Here is a 17196-nt window from a genome sequence, read left to right on the forward strand (position 1 = left end):
CCAACAGTCAAAATTTGGACCTTTTTCCCAGAACAGATTGTCTTTGGTGTTACCCAAAGCATTTAACACTGCAGTGACCTTCACATTTGTCCAGGATACTGGGAAAAAAAGCTCACTGCCATACTGCTAGTGCTCACGGACCAAAAGTTGCCCCTAATACTCTGTCAAAACACCCACGTGAAGTTTTTGATGGCTAAAGTCCCTATTTCTCAGTCGTCTTACTGCATACTGCTAAAACATTTCTAAATTTAGTAATTCAGTATTAACTCATGGCAACATCCAAACGCTGCAACCTACTAAGAGATAATAAGAGATGAAAAGAACGTCCACCTACAGGTATAATTTTCCCCATTTGATTAATGGGAAAATTTCGCACACAGCACTTTGGTCAGCATTACAGATTTGTGAGAGGAAGCAAACACTCAGAGAAAAACAATAACCATGAAATTTCACCAGTAGAATTTTTTCTTCAGGAAGCCCTGTTCTCTAACAGTGAAGTTGTTTCTTCTCATAAATCGATAAGCCCGACTTTTGCTGTGGGGTATTTTTAGCAAGTACGATGACCCTGGCCATTTTATTTTGTAGCACAGATCTACAAAGGCAACGCTTGGGCAGACTCACGTCGTTCCTCAGGAACACACCTCAGGATAACTGTACTTTTCTAAGGTTCACTTCTCTGCACAGCACCATCATGCACACACAAACCCCGATATGCCTCAAATTCATACCTCTCTGCACTTTGTACAACCTTTGCCTTAAACATGGGCGGTAGCAACTCTAAGAAATGAAGGGGAAGCTGCTTGGCTCCAGGGAAAGCAACATGATTTCACACAGCAACATCTTTTAGCTCACAGCACCTCATCACTTCTACCAACATACCCAGTTTTATCTCATTTTAAATGCAAGTTTGGAGGACTACAACTGGGAGGGGTGAAAGGAGGAGTTATTAATCAGCACCATTTTATCTGCAAGAGATACATATTGCTCTTCACCCATCAGAAGACTTAAATTTAGAGTTCTGTAAAAGACAACAGAAATTCCCCTCTGCCACCCAAATCCACATTGCTTAGATTTCACTATGGAAGAATATTGTATAAATGGGATTTTTTAGCTCAGACAAACATGCTGTAGTACAATGGGTTACTATCTTGCGAGGAAGCGATTTCAATACAGACTCTCTTCAAATGGCATTGCATTATACTTTGGGCTATTGGCCAAATTCTGACACTGTTTTTATGCAAAACCACAAGGGGCTGAAAAGCAAAAAGATGACAGGACTTGGCTTTGGAAGAAATTATTAGGTTGTCTTCAAGAAAATATCTATTTTTACTACATCGTATCATGTCTGTAAACCCCCCTGTCCCCTGAGGCTAGGCGATGTAAAAATATGAAGAAAAAACTAATCCTAACACCTTTCCAATTCTGAACTTGAGCGGTGACATTTTGCTATGCTGTATGCTTAAGATATCTCTGAGCAGTGCTCATACACTACTTGAGATGTGCCAGTAGTACAAGAACGTTGATTCTACAGTCCTGTAGTTAGTTATTAAAGCACATTAGAAAATAATCTCAAGAATCTTTGTGTCTAAACATGCACAAAAACGTTATATCAATAATATCTAATATTACAAAACCAAAGGATGTGCTGTTTTATACTTCATTGTTGATCATGCAGCTATCCTTCAGAGATGCGTGGCAGCTTGCCTGTGTTCCTTTGTATTGCTTAATTAACCTAATGACAAATGCAAACAGGCTGAAATAACAAATTTAGGGTTCTAGTTATTTTACATGCCATTTATAATCATGGGTTCTTAATTACTGTTCATTTCAACCTACAGAAATAATGATTTCTTTTCTTCCACTCCCAGCTGAGGTTAACAAGCAGTTTTAACCAGATACTTAGAGATAAGGCAAAGCAACTGAGAGATACCTTAAACATACACAGAGCCCGAGTCATGGACCTCATGAATGCTGTTACGCTTTGTCTATATAAATAAACCTTTCAATACAATTTTGACACATATTGGTCATTCCATATAAGAAAAGTGATTGATACAAATTGATATAAAAGCCACTGGAACTTTAAACTGAAGAAAAGATTCAAGCAGTGATCATGAGCATCGCTGTTATGGTCACTGGAATTAGTCTGCACAGTGGACACTCAAAAAAAAAAAACCACAACAAGCAGTTCAAAAGACTCCTGGAATTCCTCCTTCTGCCCAAACACACACATACAGGTATGCTGAAGTTGTACTTTAGCTCTTTTGGTATTCTTCAGAATAACTTATAGTCAGCATGGAAAGGTTGTATCCTAACACAGCTAAGAAACTGCACATTTAATGACCAAGAACAAATAAAAAGAGGCACAGAGAGAGCAACACTTAATCAACCCTTTCATGAGATAAACACATATTAAAGTTAGTATCATTACCTGGAATATTATATTGATAATAGTCAGGATCATCTGATTCCTCCTTCACTGTTACTGTTGCCATTTCCAAAGAAATTCCTGTAGAAGCAACAGAAGAATCAAATATGGAAACTAATAATAACCAGATTCTTAAAAAGCCCAAACAAAGCATCCACCAAGATCCTTGCTGGTCTCAAAAAAAAAAAAATATTTTCAGGTGCTGAGACACTAAAGAATTGTTGAGCTAAAAGAACGGTGACAGAGTGACCTGCTGGTTTCTTATGCTTCAGTTTCGTCACTGTCAGAAGGGATTCAGGATTAAATGCTTACCTACAAACTAGGCATCCTTGCAAATGTTATCTCAGATCTGAAGAATTAAAAAAAAATGGTCTCCTTCCTTTTTGCCCACTAGCACAGGTGAAAAAAAAAATTATCACTCCTTGTGCTGAAAGTACCTCTAGACCTCCTGCTCACTCCTCTGTACAGCCAAGTTCAGATACAGTCTGCATCAAACTGTGCTGCTGATGGAGCAACACCAAAGGTCCTCAACTGCTCTTTGCTTCCTTTAAGTGAAATATCCCCTCCATAAGCCTTCACAGCATTCCCTAAAATGTTTGCAAAACATTCTGACAAAAGAAGAATTACTTAAAATGCCTAGAAAGCAGCACTGGAAAGAGCCTGGGACTGACACGACAAAGAGCTCAAGTAATCTCTTTGCGTACGTTAAGCTAAACGTTAACCATGAAGAGTTCCCAAACCTCAAGTTTAAAGTTGTGAAGCACAAAGAACTGGAGCAAAAAAATGGAATAAATATAGAAACCTAATTCTTATACAAAATGCTGAGCAGTGTAGCTCAACCCAACAAAAGGGAAAGTCACCAGCTTACCTCTAAGCACACCTGTCGTCTCACTGGCCTCAATGGGATTATTCATGCCTTTACCTCAAAGTGTAAACTTAAGCACTGCTCTGCTGGGGATCACAGTGCCTTGCAGGATCATGTCCTACCTACAGCAGAGCTCAGGAATGCTTGGGCATTTTTTTAACATTAAATACCACATTTTATTATTTATTATTTATTTCCATTTTAGCTAGGAAATGCACATTCTGTCATTTTCAATATTTTGGTAATATTAACAAATAAACCAAGTTTTTCTCTCCCCATTAGGGACAAAGTGATCTTGAATTAGAAAAAAATAAATAGGATTTTCTTCTCCACTTTAAAATAATTTGTCTTTGTAAATAGGTTAGTTTTGTCTACAAAATTTTATAAATCTCCTCCTTCCAGAAATGGAAATATTTGGCTAAGGTTCAATACTTGATAAAAACTGCAAGTGGAAGTGGACAATTTTAAGGTTTTTCCTTCTCACAAATGATGGCTTTTTGCTGCTTTTTCTTGGAGCTTCCTATCTTTGTTTAAATTTAGCCTTCTGAACAGAAACTGACCATTTTTTTTTTCAAATAAGGGCAAAATCTTCAACATACCAGAATCCTCATTTGGTTCCGTTTTCACTTGAATAGGAGGACAGCTACAAAAATAAACAAATCAAGCATATTGACATTATAAGAAAGAAATACCCATTTCTGGAAAATTCCTCAAGCTTTATAGGTTGTCAAATAAAAATTAATCTCCCACTACTTTTTTCCAATTAGGAATACAAAAGTAAAAAACCCTGCATCTTGACTTATCTGATTTATCTCAAGGGAATTGCAGGAATCTCCTATCCCTACATTTTTGGGACATACACAATATTCAAAGCATGTTTACCATTTAATGAGAAGCAAACTCAGAAGCACAGAAAACTGATCCCTGTTTTCACATTAAGCAATTTTTGATTTATTCCGGATATAACCTCTTCATTTGCTAACAAAAAAATTATTTTAGTTTTTCTAATTGAGGAGAGGAAAGGAAGCAACATTACATCTGTTCCCCATCTCTGCCGTATTATAAAACACGACAAACTTATCCCTGACTGACAGACTGTGAATTAAGAACACTCATTGGGCTAATTAAACCGAGGGGAAACTTTGCCATCTGTTTAATTTGTAACAGTTTCCCCACAAAGAATAATCGAAAGAATGAGAAAATTCAGCTTCATGCTTTTTATAATCCCAGGCAAGTAAAATTATCCAAAGGTCAGCTGGACAGAAAAAGCACGTTAAAATAAACTATACGAAAATACAGAGTTGATACAAAAAAAACTACATTATTTTAAATTCACCTTCCACCTGGAGGTAGAATTGAATGTGAAGGATCTGTCATATGAGCTCCTGAAAGTTAAAAGACAATATTTGAATTTCCTGTACTCCATTTACCTTAAATACAAATTGAAAATGTAACACTGGTTTCATGAAGCAAAAACCTTTTCACATTTTACAAGCATATTTTATTTTCTGTATTCACAGATACGAGGGAAAGATCTCAAACTGATCTATTAATCTCTAAAACAACAACAATATAAAACGGCTTCAAATGTACATTTCACCATGCTTTTCATTGCTCTCTTCCATAACGTTAAGTAAAAATCTTGGGAAACAAAGTTAAACAAACCATTCACCTGAAGTCTGGTAAAAGAAAACAGTTTTACAGAGATTCTGCTTAGTACTAAATTACAGCTAGACACAAATAGATTATGTTTTCAGAATGTCATTTACCACACTGAAAACCTGCATTGCATTTTCAATACAAATATCACCAGAATCTCTGTAATTTCCCCACTCTCTTAAGTCTTCTTACTGGGCACAGGCAACACATTTCTAGTTTTACTAATCTAGCATCAACTTCTGGCTGTCTCACTGAGAAAGTGAAACTTTTCTGTTTTGACTACATTCCTATGCAGATTGCTTCCTTCTCTTCATAAAATAAATCCTCACATACACTAATTCTGCAAGTAAAGCAACATGATCCCATAAAAGAAACAGGAGAAGGGACTTCTTCTAAGCTAGAAGTGAATCTTTGTGGAGTTTTAAAAAGCTCACTAGCTCAGATTTTTTAATATATAGAGGCTTTCATAGGAACTAGATCACCTAGCCACTTCAGAAGATTAAATCAATTTTTTTAATGAGATGTAAATGCCAAAATCAGCTATGTATTGGAACACAGAGCACTGCAAAGTCTTGGCATCTTCTAAAAATGTAATGTGGTCCTTCATCAGCTCACTTCCCCTTTCCCTGGGATACTAACCAATTCACGTTAAATGTAAAGTCAGTAAAAGGATGAAAAATGCAATAGAACAAATCTTATCTCTAATTAGTTGCTCCTGGCAGAACGCATAAAGGAAAAGGTTATAGTTCCATAAGTAAGGCAACTCACAATCTAGGAATTTCTGCACAGTTTGCCACTTTATCCACATGACCAAATCTTGTACCTATATTGCTAGTTAAACTAAAATTCTGATCTGTTTCTGAATAAGTAACAACTTACCTAGGTGTTTCTTTGGCTCTAGGAAAGGCCTGTGTGGAAGTATGGGAAGAAAAACACATAGCTTTAGCAAAGACATCATTACTTACTACATTAAAGAAAGAGCACTTTAAAAGTGTCTGTTTAAAAGACACATGCTGCAATCTATTTAACTAAAAATTACAATTAATTGTACTTAATTGAAGTAGATAGACCAGCCCAACAGAGAGCGAACAACCTTTTGATGATAAATGAGATCCCTGACTTGTTTTCCAAAATCCATTTCAGTGTTGAAACATCATAATTTGCTGGATGTTTAAATGCAAGTCCTTCAGGCAGGCCCTGCACTACCACAGCAGACTGGTCCCTCTGAATCTTCTCATACGGCACAGGTACCACTGTTGACTTTCCTAAAGCTTTACCTAGGGAAAAAAACCCAAAAGATTGTTTTGAGGTCAAGAACGCTCAAGTTAGCAAAAGGATGAGTCTGTCATGAATCTTTTTACTTTGGAGAGGACTGGAGTGAAAGCAAGGTGCAGATGCAAATCTCTACAGGAAACCAAGCAGTGCTTGCATTAACGTGCACTGGAACGCACTGAGATACAGAGGTTTTCTTGAAAGAAAACTAAATGGGCTGTGCAATAACCTCAAACCACATCCCACAAAACACATCAAGAAGAAAACTATCCAATATATGTCTATGTTTTTAGAACTGGCTACTAAAAGTTAAACTTACCACCTTAAGCGCAGTATGGTTGGAAGGCTAAGATCACACAGTACTTTCCTCCCAACTGGAATAAAAATTTAGAAATCCAGAACAGCTGTTTAGAAGACTTTAAAGCACCCACCATAGCAAAAGCAGAAAAAGTCCTCCACAGATTTTCTGAGAGCTTCCAGTTCCACAATATCCACTGTCAGTCTGTTTACAGACGGCATAGTCTTTGTTTTCTGCAGTTCTGAAGCCTTCTCCTCTTCTGTAACGCCTAGCAGTTATTTATAAAAATAAGACAAAAATAAAATAGTAAGTTATTAAAACTCCCAGCACCTAGTCTTCCAGTTTAGACTATATACACTTGGGAAGGATTCCTGCCAGAAAATCATAAGAACTATTTGCCTTAGAAGCAAATGCACTTATCTGGGTACATGAGCAATGAGTAAATTTAAATTTACACCAAAATTATTATATCCTCCTTACAACCTTTGCAAATACCACCCTCTGAGGTATAGGAGTGATGAATTAAGAGACACATCCAAGCAGGCTTTTTTTGGCATGAAGATGTAGAAAACACTCTTAATCTCAGGAGAGGATGATACAGGAGAAATAAAATGCAAAACTGCTAAGAAAAGAAGGACCAAGACAGTCACCAGGGAAAAAGTAAAATGCCCGTGTGCAGGGTCCCATAGCTCCCTAGTGCTATGCATGCTTACGCAGCGGTTATGTTATATCCTGCTTTGTTTATGCTGTATGTGCTCAGCTGAACTTTCTATAGAAGGGATCTGACTTTTGCCACAACAGCTCCTATATCTTTCCAAAGACATTTTAAGTACACAAGATCTCTTATTGCAGAATGGGAGTTGCAAACAAGCCATCATCATGCAGACCAGAGAAGATTTCAACCCTACACCTTGTTCTAGTCTCTGAGCAAAAGTCATTGCAAAAGGCACAAGGGAATAACACCGCTTTCAATATTAAAAAGCAAATGGAAGTGATCGTTTTAGGTGGAAGCCTTCCTTTCTTATCGTTCAGTTCTTGCAGAGATTTGCTGAGAATTACCCAGCAAAAATAGGGGAAAACACCAGAGATATTCTGCATTGTGTTGTGGTTTAACGGCAGCCACTGAGCAGCACGCAGCCACTCGCTCACTCCTCCCAGCTCCCAGCAGGATTGGGAGAATCAGAAAAAAAAGTAAAACTCATGGGTTAAGAACAGTTTAATAACTAAAATAACAATAAAAATATAATAATAGTAATGAAAAAGAATATAACAAAAAGAGAGAAATAAAACCCCAGAAAAGACAAGTGGTGCACAATGCAATGGCTCACCACCCCCTGACCGAAGTCCGAGCAGCAATCCACTCCTCCCAGCCAACCCCCCCAGTTTGTACACTGGGCATGAAGTTCTACGGTATGAAATAGCTCTCTGGCTAGTTGGGGTCAGCTGTCCTGGCCATGCTCCTTCCCAGCTTCTTGTGGCCCTCCTTGCTGGCAGAGCATGGGAAACTGAGAAAAATCCTTAATTTAGGATAAGTGCCACTGAGCCACACAGCCGTGTGTTACCAACATTATTCTTACACCAAATCCAAAACACAGCACTGTATCAGCTACTAGGAAGAAAACTAACTCAATCCCAGCCAAAACCAGGACAATATGAAAGAGAAAGCAAGGGAGCAAGCACAGCGGTAAGTCCAAAACACTGCGATTTGCATTACCTGTACTGATGGCATTGTAATTCTATGCTAATACAAGAAAACAAACATCAGTTTGAACAACTGATTACAAATGGGTTGTGGAATGAGCTGAAGCAGCAATGCTTTTAGTGAAAACATATTTATCATCTTAAAAACTCGTATCTTCATTTAAAAGAGAATCAGATCATATGTCTGTTTTGTGCCCTGGAAACCCACCTCCACACAACATTTAGCTCTCCAGCTCTTCAGGCCTGAAACTTTTACTTTCTCTGCAATATGACAGGGCCTTCCATAACACAAAAAATAATGCAAAAGTGGAATATATATACACCTTTATACCATTATACTGTTTATACCTATATACCGTTATATACCTTTAACACAGGTGTTTAATTAATGACAGCTTATAAGCTTTGCCTGCAGATTCTGGGATAAGAGACATCAGTTTCCATTTATAGCTACATGCAATGTCACTTTTTGGGTGGGTTTTTTTCCACGCAAGCGACTGATTCACTGAAAACGCCTTTACTGACAGTAGCTTCTCAAAAGCATACCCACACTTTCTAAAAATAAGCAAAACAAAAATAAGATGATGACACTGCTCACTTCCCATTAAAATGAAAAGCAGACAAAGAGACATGGAAAATTTCCTTCTTAACCATAAGAGAAACCCTTATTGTTTTTTATTAAATGATTTTTATCCATTTTCTTAAGATCATGTTATGCATCTGCCTTCCTAATCTCTCCCACATCTGTTGACCAATTTCAATCAAATCTGACAAGCAAGATCAAGTCTCAAACACAGTAAGATTTATAAGAGCTCTACACAACCTAGGAGCCATTTATCTCCTCCTGGCAGCACTGACAGACACATCTCCACTTGTTGGAGGTTACACAACTTACAGGTTCCCTCGAAGCCCTCGCCACAATTACACAGAGGGATCCAGGCTATATTTGGGAGGGGATGCCTGGGACATATGGAACAAGACCTGGTGGGGAAGAGGAATGGGGGCCTGTATTTACAGGGTAAATGGCTCAGGAAGGGTGAGGAATGGTTATATGGTAAAACAGCTGGGACTACAGTTCTACACAGCTGGGACTGCAGGATTAGTCCAGTTACTCTGCAAAAACTGTTCCAGATTCAGCAGGATTACAATGAACCAACTCCTAACAATCTTCATTTTGCACTGAGAGTCCACATATGGTTGAGTGTCTCTTATCCTCTTGTACTATCCAGGTGTTCTGGTTATTCAGAACACCCTTCCCTCTTACCCATCCTGATCAGCAGCAGACTGGGTTTGACAGTCCAGCCTACCACTTGGCTGGAAGAGGAATCTCCCAGCTGTCACCACCCTTATAAAATGGATATACTATAAAATGAATAGGCTGCTTTAAAGTAAAAAAAAAAAAGCCCTCTTACAAAAATTTTTATGACAGAACAAAAAAATGGAATACTTGATCAAATTTTGATTTGGCAGTTTTTTATTGTTGCATGGCAGCAATTAGATAGCTACACCCTGACCTCTGTATGGGCAGACACTATAGCTTCCTGCCTTAAATAGATGCTGTTATAAATTGATGAAGAGAGTTACAGCTCAGCAGTGTTACACAACACTTATTCTGAAGGTCCAGTAAAGCACAGTCTGAATGCAGCAAACCAAAATAGGCTATAAAGCGTGTCTGTCTTCAAAGCACCTGACTCGGAGGTAAGGGGAAAGCTGCTGTTTGGAGGAAGCAGGCTGCATTTCTCCTGCGGAGCAGAGCACGCCCCGCCAGGTCACGCTGCAGACAAGTGACAAACCCAGCACTGTCCACATCTCACCGAAGAAACAAAAATTAAGCTTTAGCAAACAATTTACTTAACTGAAATTTCCTCAAAATGTGACCTGAAGATGAGATGCTACACAAACAACAACAGAGAAAAGCTGGTAGAATTCAGTATCTGAAGCTGATGGAGCTCAACACTCCTCTTGCAAAAGAGCTGTCAGTCACACGGTACATAAAGCATCTCACAACATCAGAAGGTTTTTAATCAGGTGGTTTTTAATCCCCCAGGTAGAGAAAGCCAAGAAGTGATTATAAAAGTAGGAATGTCACTCCTGCGCAGACACTCCGAGAGGCAACTTAAGGGCAACGATTATTTTGTGCCAGCACTCATGCAGATATATTTTATCATTTATGCTTAAGGAAAATTACTCTGAAAATTACTCTGAGCAATGGAAGAGGGAAAGTAAATGCATGTGTGGCTAAAAGCATTTTACTTTGTTTTACAGTGCATCCACCCAGTTCACCTGTGAGTTTAAGGCCATCCAGTTTTACAGTTCAGGAAATTGGACAATAACCTCAAATTAAAGAAAAATCATTTTATGATTATCAAAGGATCACTTAAACCACAAACAAAGCAAATCACCTGAGGCAGAATTAGGAGCCAGGGAATTTCAAAAGTTGGCTAGCTACAGTAATTTTCTGTTTGTGACTCTGAGGGAACAAGATGGGTGGTCTCCACTGAAATGTGACTGAACTTTCCTAGGAAGTTTTTTAAACTAGCTGTTAGCTTCATACCCCTTAATTGGGCTAGGGAGAGACAGAACATGAAAGGTTTCTGACAAACAAAATAAGCAACCTAGCTCTAATAAGGCTGTAAGAGGCCAGTTACCCAAATCTGAAATAAACCCAGAAAAATTGCACAGAGCTCTGAGCTAGGCAGGGCATGGCTAAAGCTAAAGGTATTGTAAAGAAAAGGCATTCGGGCTGGCACACAACCTGCAAGAGTCTCTGTCCCTGACACATCTATGCAGACAGAGAAGAAGACAATGAAAGCCAAGGAAGCACCCCTGAGGGAGGGAGGCAGAAAGTGATCTTATAAAACTCTTGAAAAATAACTTGGGTCTAACTGTGTAACAGAAGTTTAGAAAATGCATTTTTCTTTTCATTTTAAGAACTTGGGAAGAGGGGTAAACTGCCTTGTAAAACAAGGGAAATAGCCAGTAAAACTTAAGCAAAACAGATTAATTCACACTTAAAACCATGCAAAAGGGCTTGCAAAGGAGACCACGGGGAAGGCATGGCTATGCAGGGCAGGCCATCACCCACTTCAGGTAAAGCCCTTTTACCAGTCTGGGAAGTTGGGGAAAAAAGAAGTAAGAAGACTAGTACAAAAGACAAGGTAAAGCTAAAAGATAGGAGAATTATTTCCATGTCAGATTTTGGCTTTTAATGTAGAGTTCAGCTAATGAACACATATTAATATGTGAGAAATATGCAACATGGGACAGCTCAAAAACTACATTATTTGCATTTCAAAAGGTTAGGCTGAAGGGGACTGTAAGCTGAACCACTTAAGTTAGCTCAAATGGAAACAGCAATGGCAAAAAAAAAGCAGCTCAAAGCAAGAAAGACAGGGATGATTGCTTTGAATTTTGTTTTTATTACTTGCCACTGCAACTGTTTGGTGAGTGCTAGGAATGTTATCTTTAACCTAATTCCTAAGCACGTGATTTGTTAGGAATAAACTGATCAAGTCTTTAAGGGTAGATGCTTTAACTCACAGCTACATTCTGCAAATACAAAATAGAAAGTGATTGAAACTTAAATCAAAATAGCTCTTGGGGATTCCAAGAATGGACACAGTTCAGTTAATTCATCAAGCAGTTACAACCGCAACAGAAAAACTCCCCCAAGAACTAGAGGTGGGGCAGAAACAGATGCAAAATATGAACTAGTGCTTCCAATAAACACAGTATGATGTAAATACTTCAAGAGACTGGGAAAGCAGAAGCCCAGAGTGCTGCAGGCAGCCACAATGTATGTAGCAGTGTCCTAGCTTTCCAGCAGGAACATCTGAAGCTTCATGCTTTTCATTAAATAAACAAAGATATCCTATAAGCTTTAGCAATCAGGGTACTGCAGACATCTTTGTAGCATTCTACGGAGATGGGGACCCCCACAACTAACCCACAGTGCAAAGGTTTTAGTCATACAAAGGCCTGGGCACAAATGCAGAAGACCATCGTGCACAGAGAGCTGCAGAACAGGAAAGGAGATACACAAGAGGAAGCCAGCAGTTACCATGCCACAATTCTCCCAAGCAGAAAGGATCACAAAACTGCTCCCTAATTAACCCCAGGCAGGGCCGGCCAGGTTAGCATTAACACATCACTAAACAGGCATGATGCAATCTGGTTCATGTAATGTAAAATGGACAAGGGAACACTCACATGATCCCTCCCACTAGCAGAGATGCCAGGTCTTCACTCCCAAGTGACAGACACGGTAGGAGTAAATACATCATGTTTGCCAGCGCAACCAGTCTGGGAAGTGGTGATGCTACAGTCAGTGTGGCCAGGAGCAGCCATCTATCTCTTCTGGTCTTACAATTTGGAGAAGTGCAAGCTATTCCAAGCCATCCGCTGCAAGAAGGGATGTAAAAACTCAGGAACACAACCGAGAGCCACAGCTGAGTAAATTCCCATTAGAAGTGACTGGGAAGAGCTTGTTCCAGCAGATACTGAAACAGAATAAGCATTTAGCAGAGGCTGTATTACAGAGGCCTCTCCCAAATAGCTGGAAGGAACTCTGGCATGAAAAAAGAGGTTGAGAGTCACAGAAGTGTAAAACAGCTCTGGCTTGGCAATAGGAGAGCATCCTGACAGTCACAGCTTTAAAAAGCAACATGTTTTTTTCCTGGATTCTGTAAAGTGTACTCATTTTGAAGTGCACTGAAAGACCAAAGCTAAAGCAGGAATCATAGATACAGCCCCTCATTTGCATTTAAAATTGGTAACAGATTACTGATGGCATACATGCAACTCCATGAGTGTTTTGTCAAGATTAATCCTTTGTCTGGCTCTTACTGTTTTTCTTTCATTTACTATTTATGTCTATGATTTAATGACTCCTTTCTCTTCCAAAATATTCTGTACCTTCAGGAGCAGCAAAAGCCACAGAAGTCTCAGCTGGCCACATAATAGTTTAGGGCCAAAGAAAATGACTGTGGGAAACCAGTTTCCACACTGGCACATCATCATCAAAAAGAACTGGTATTTTTAAACTAGCTGCATTAGTGTCAAGGGATTAGCCTCTGAGCAACATAAAAAAATGTCAGCTAGTTACAGAATGGTATTTTCACTGTAATAGCACAGCACATAATCAGAGACAAAGATGATGATGAAGATTGTCCTTTAGATATTATAACGAGGACAAACACACAATCAATTGCAGTTAGGCCCACTAATAACCTCTGTTATTAGAGTAATCCTAAAAAGGTATTAGGCTGCTTCCATACAGGTCAGGGAATTTGGTCTGTACTCAGTTTCAAGTCTGAGACATTCTGCTTTAGAGCTGAAAAGCTGAACACCCTGTTTAGACACTGCTTCTGAATTATTACAGGCATGACAAGTAAGATATACAGAATATAATCAGAGGTAATCACAATAGTAAGGAAGAAGCAAATCAACTGTATTAATATGTTATTTACATCATTACTGGAGCATCCAAATAAAGTACCATAAAAGGACTACGTCCAGATCAGCAGTACAGTACACACACTAACTAGCAAGCTGCAGTATCAGGGGTTATATCTCAGCAGATTTAATCAAAGATATTTTAAAGCACAAGTCTAAAATTAACCCAGAGCTACTGAGTTAATAAAAATATTCACATTACTGTAGCTTGACTCCCACCTATCATCTTCTAAACACAAGCTCTGTGCATGATGCTCTCAGACTTGCAATATCACAGTCTGTTCAGCATTGCTTATAGTGAAATACACAGACAGAATCAAACATGTAAATAGCTTCATCCATTAGAAAAATTAAAGAAAGCAGCAAGACATGCAATCAGAGCTTCAGCATGTTTATACCAATACGCTATACACTTTACTGAGCTTTGGTTAAAAAAAATACTGAAGTCATGTATTTCTACATCATGCTTTTTGGACATAGTCACCTTCAAAGAGAACACAGTTCAAGACAAAAATACTGATTTATGAGCTATTTAGATGCCTAGAGATAGATGTCACGGAGATTTTCAGAAGCTTTGCTCTAGATTTTTAGGTACCTCAGTTGCTTTGTAGATCTGGCCCTGTTACTAGCATTGCTTTTATTATTGCCAATATTAGAACTAATTGCACACCTGTGGTGATGCAATGGAGAATACTAACATTTTTTTAAATCTCAACTGCAAGAGAAGTATTGACTATTTTATTTCACAAAATACTAGCTAGGCTGAAAAAATGTATTAGGCAATTTGGAGCACGTGCACCTCTTGTCAGTAAGAAACAGTGTAAGGCAGATAATGACAGCAAACAAACAAAAGACGCTGCTGCCTTCAAACAGTCGGACTTTAGGGTTGTGGTGTCCATATGCACTTTTCCATAGGGGATGACTCCAGCCAGTGCCACAAATTCCTCTGTAGGAAAGTCCTCATCCAAACAGCAACCACAGAGCTCGTATTCACTGATGGTGAGATCTCTTGAAGGGAGCAAAGCCATCACTTCTGATGACAGCGTATCCAGTGTTCAGATCACCTTCCAGCTGTCCAGGATCTCCGCACGGTGTACGTGATACCATCAAACAGCCCCCATCCCAGGCAGAGCGCACTGTGTTCACTGACAGCACTTCTGCTGTGCTGCAGTATCACAGCTAGAGATACAAAACACTCTCTTGGAACATCTGGGTAGCTTCATCCTGGGCAGTCATATTTTAAACATTAACATTTAATGTAAGGAAAAACTAGTTCTGTCACTCAGAACTGCAAGAGTAAGATTTCATGAGGAAAATCCCTAGAAACAGATCAAAATTCTGCCACTGAAGGGAACGCAGAAAGCAAAGAAAGAAGTGAGTTGCACCTCTTTGGCATAGCTGGGAAGATGCTGCCTGGAAAACAAGGTCTAGGCAGTAACAGATTTGCCTTAATCCCACACAGGCATCCTCCAGCCTGTGGGGACACACAGCCAGGGATGAAGTAGACTGATGCTCTCCAGTGTAGGTGTGATGTACAGACTGACTACTCAGAATCCCACCTGTACATCCTTAAAGACCAAAGGATTGCTCTACAATCTTCTCGTGCATTTGAAACCTTCTTAGATATTAAGCTCAAAAGCTCATTCTCCAGAGAATTCCTGCACAGTGAACAGCAGCTTCCGTGGAAGCCAAAACCTGAAGTGAGGACAGTCACTGCATAGCTGTAATTACAGGTATGGAGTAGGAAGCTGGCAGCTACCATAGCAAGACACTAGACATGGTGTAACTTCACCCAGAGATGGAGAGTAGTCTCTCTAAACTATACAGACAGGCTACTACAAGCCCAGAAATGCCAATTTCAGGGATTCAGATGGAAATTACAGCAGGCCGAAGTAGTCCAACAGTGACCAATCTAGTTAGAGACTTGTCCAGTTTTGAGTTTGTTTTGTTTTTTAAACCAGTAAGATCTAGCCTTTCAGGTTTCTGGTTTTGTTTGTTTTTTTCCATCCCCCCTGTAAACTGCTGAAGCATTAGAGAGTCAAAGAGATAAGGGAGTACAACATCAGAAAAGAATTCTCCAGAAAACCTGATACTTCTATTTGCTCGAAGGCCAGAAGGATTCAATGAGAGAGAAGCCCAGCCACAGATCTTCAAGCAGGTCCACAGTAACCTAGTTTATGGGAAGAGTCATTTTACTTGATGGATGATATCCAAAAGGGAACAGTAATCCACACACCAAAAATACTGAAGAGTCAAAGCTGAGCAATCCTTCCCATAAGATCTTTGGAGCATCATGTGCCATTCATTCACCACAAGCAAGAGGAACAGCTGTGCCCATTAAAAACACTCACGTTCTGAGCATTCTTGAAGCTACAAGGGCTTCTTGCAATCTGTGGCTGGATGGACATGGAGGTACAGGTAAGAGGAGTGAAAGACGCTGGGCCAAAGTCTCTAGCAGGACTTGAAGCCAAACTCTGGCCCACACCAGATGCATTGTTAAGATCAGCATGGAAACCCGAGGCCACCTGAATGAAAAAAAAAGGTTCCTAAAAATAAAGGGCCTATCATCCAAGATGAACAGTCTACAGATGTAAGATGGCCTCATCTCAGGCAAGTGAGCTCAGAGCCCTGGCACCAAAGGAAAAAGCAGCATGACTGGGAGAGCTGACAAAGTTGCAGAACTAGCAAGATTATGCTTCTGTGTGACCTACATACCGATGGTGCAACAGCCGGTACCAGTGGAAACGCTAGTAGAGGCAACCAGGATTCTTGAAGAACAATCAGCAACTTGGCAGATGGGATGGAACACATAGTGCTGGGTAAATCTCTTTCAAAGTCCAGAGCAGGTGACCAAAAAGGTGTTTCTGAGTCAGGGAGCTCTTCTGAAAGTTCACTTCTGACAGGCAAATACAACCTGGGGATGAGGCCTCTTCTGGCTTTTTGTTTGTGTGTTTTATAAACTACCTCCAGCTCCATTCAAGTGAGAATGAATTCCACAGAGCTGATATCAAACCCTGACCAAACCTCAAGGGAAACTGCCAAGATCGAAGATGAATACGTGAAGGGAACAGCATTCTTGAGACACCCCAGGAATAAGTCTTCTGTTCAGGATGGCTGATAACCCACAACTCCGCAGCAATCCAGAGAGCAAGGAGCCACTTCACCTTGCCAAGGCCATCCAAGAGGAACTAGGGACCACGCAATACACTTCAGCAGGGAACAGCAGCTAAAACAAAGAGGTACTGGCAGGGCGAGATGTATATGATCTTGACTGCTTACAGTGCACAAGCATCCATGCTTGTCCATATTCTGAATATGTGCAGGCACTCGAAGAATATACTCTTTTTTTATGTACAATTTAAACTTACACAGGCTTAGAATAACGGACACTGCAGGTTACCTAAGTTACCTGTTATGCTTACAAGCACATGCAGTCCTACATTGATCGAAACATACCATTTCACTGTAACGTCAGGCTCACAGCCATCTTAATTAAGCACAGTTCAGAGGAATATATTA

At 39.6% G+C, this 17196-nt stretch overlaps 1 protein-coding gene across 7 annotated transcripts in view; it reads right to left on the bottom strand.

The window, feature by feature from the left end:
• The window catches only part of GTF2I (general transcription factor IIi), a 78385-nt gene that overhangs the window by 45371 nt on the left and 15818 nt on the right, over positions 1-17196 (bottom strand). For 6 of the 7 annotated variants that reach the window (XM_074890513.1, XM_074890516.1, XM_074890511.1 and 3 more), the window contains 6 exons: positions 6656-6790; positions 6046-6229; positions 5832-5860; positions 4630-4678; positions 3893-3936; positions 2432-2509 (listed from right to left, as the gene is read on the bottom strand). In XM_074890513.1, the coding sequence (XP_074746614.1) occupies positions 2432-2509; positions 3893-3936; positions 4630-4678; positions 5832-5860; positions 6046-6229; positions 6656-6790 (519 nt within the window). Of the gene's footprint in view, positions 1-2431; positions 2510-3892; positions 3937-4629; positions 4679-5831; positions 5861-6045; positions 6230-6655; positions 6791-12432; positions 12594-17196 lie in introns of those variants that run through there. The other variant, XM_074890517.1, reaches the window with a different exon arrangement.

This window comes from Strix uralensis, chromosome 20 (assembly GCF_047716275.1).
Source record: "Strix uralensis isolate ZFMK-TIS-50842 chromosome 20, bStrUra1, whole genome shotgun sequence".
NCBI lineage: Eukaryota > Metazoa > Chordata > Aves > Strigiformes > Strigidae > Strix > Strix uralensis.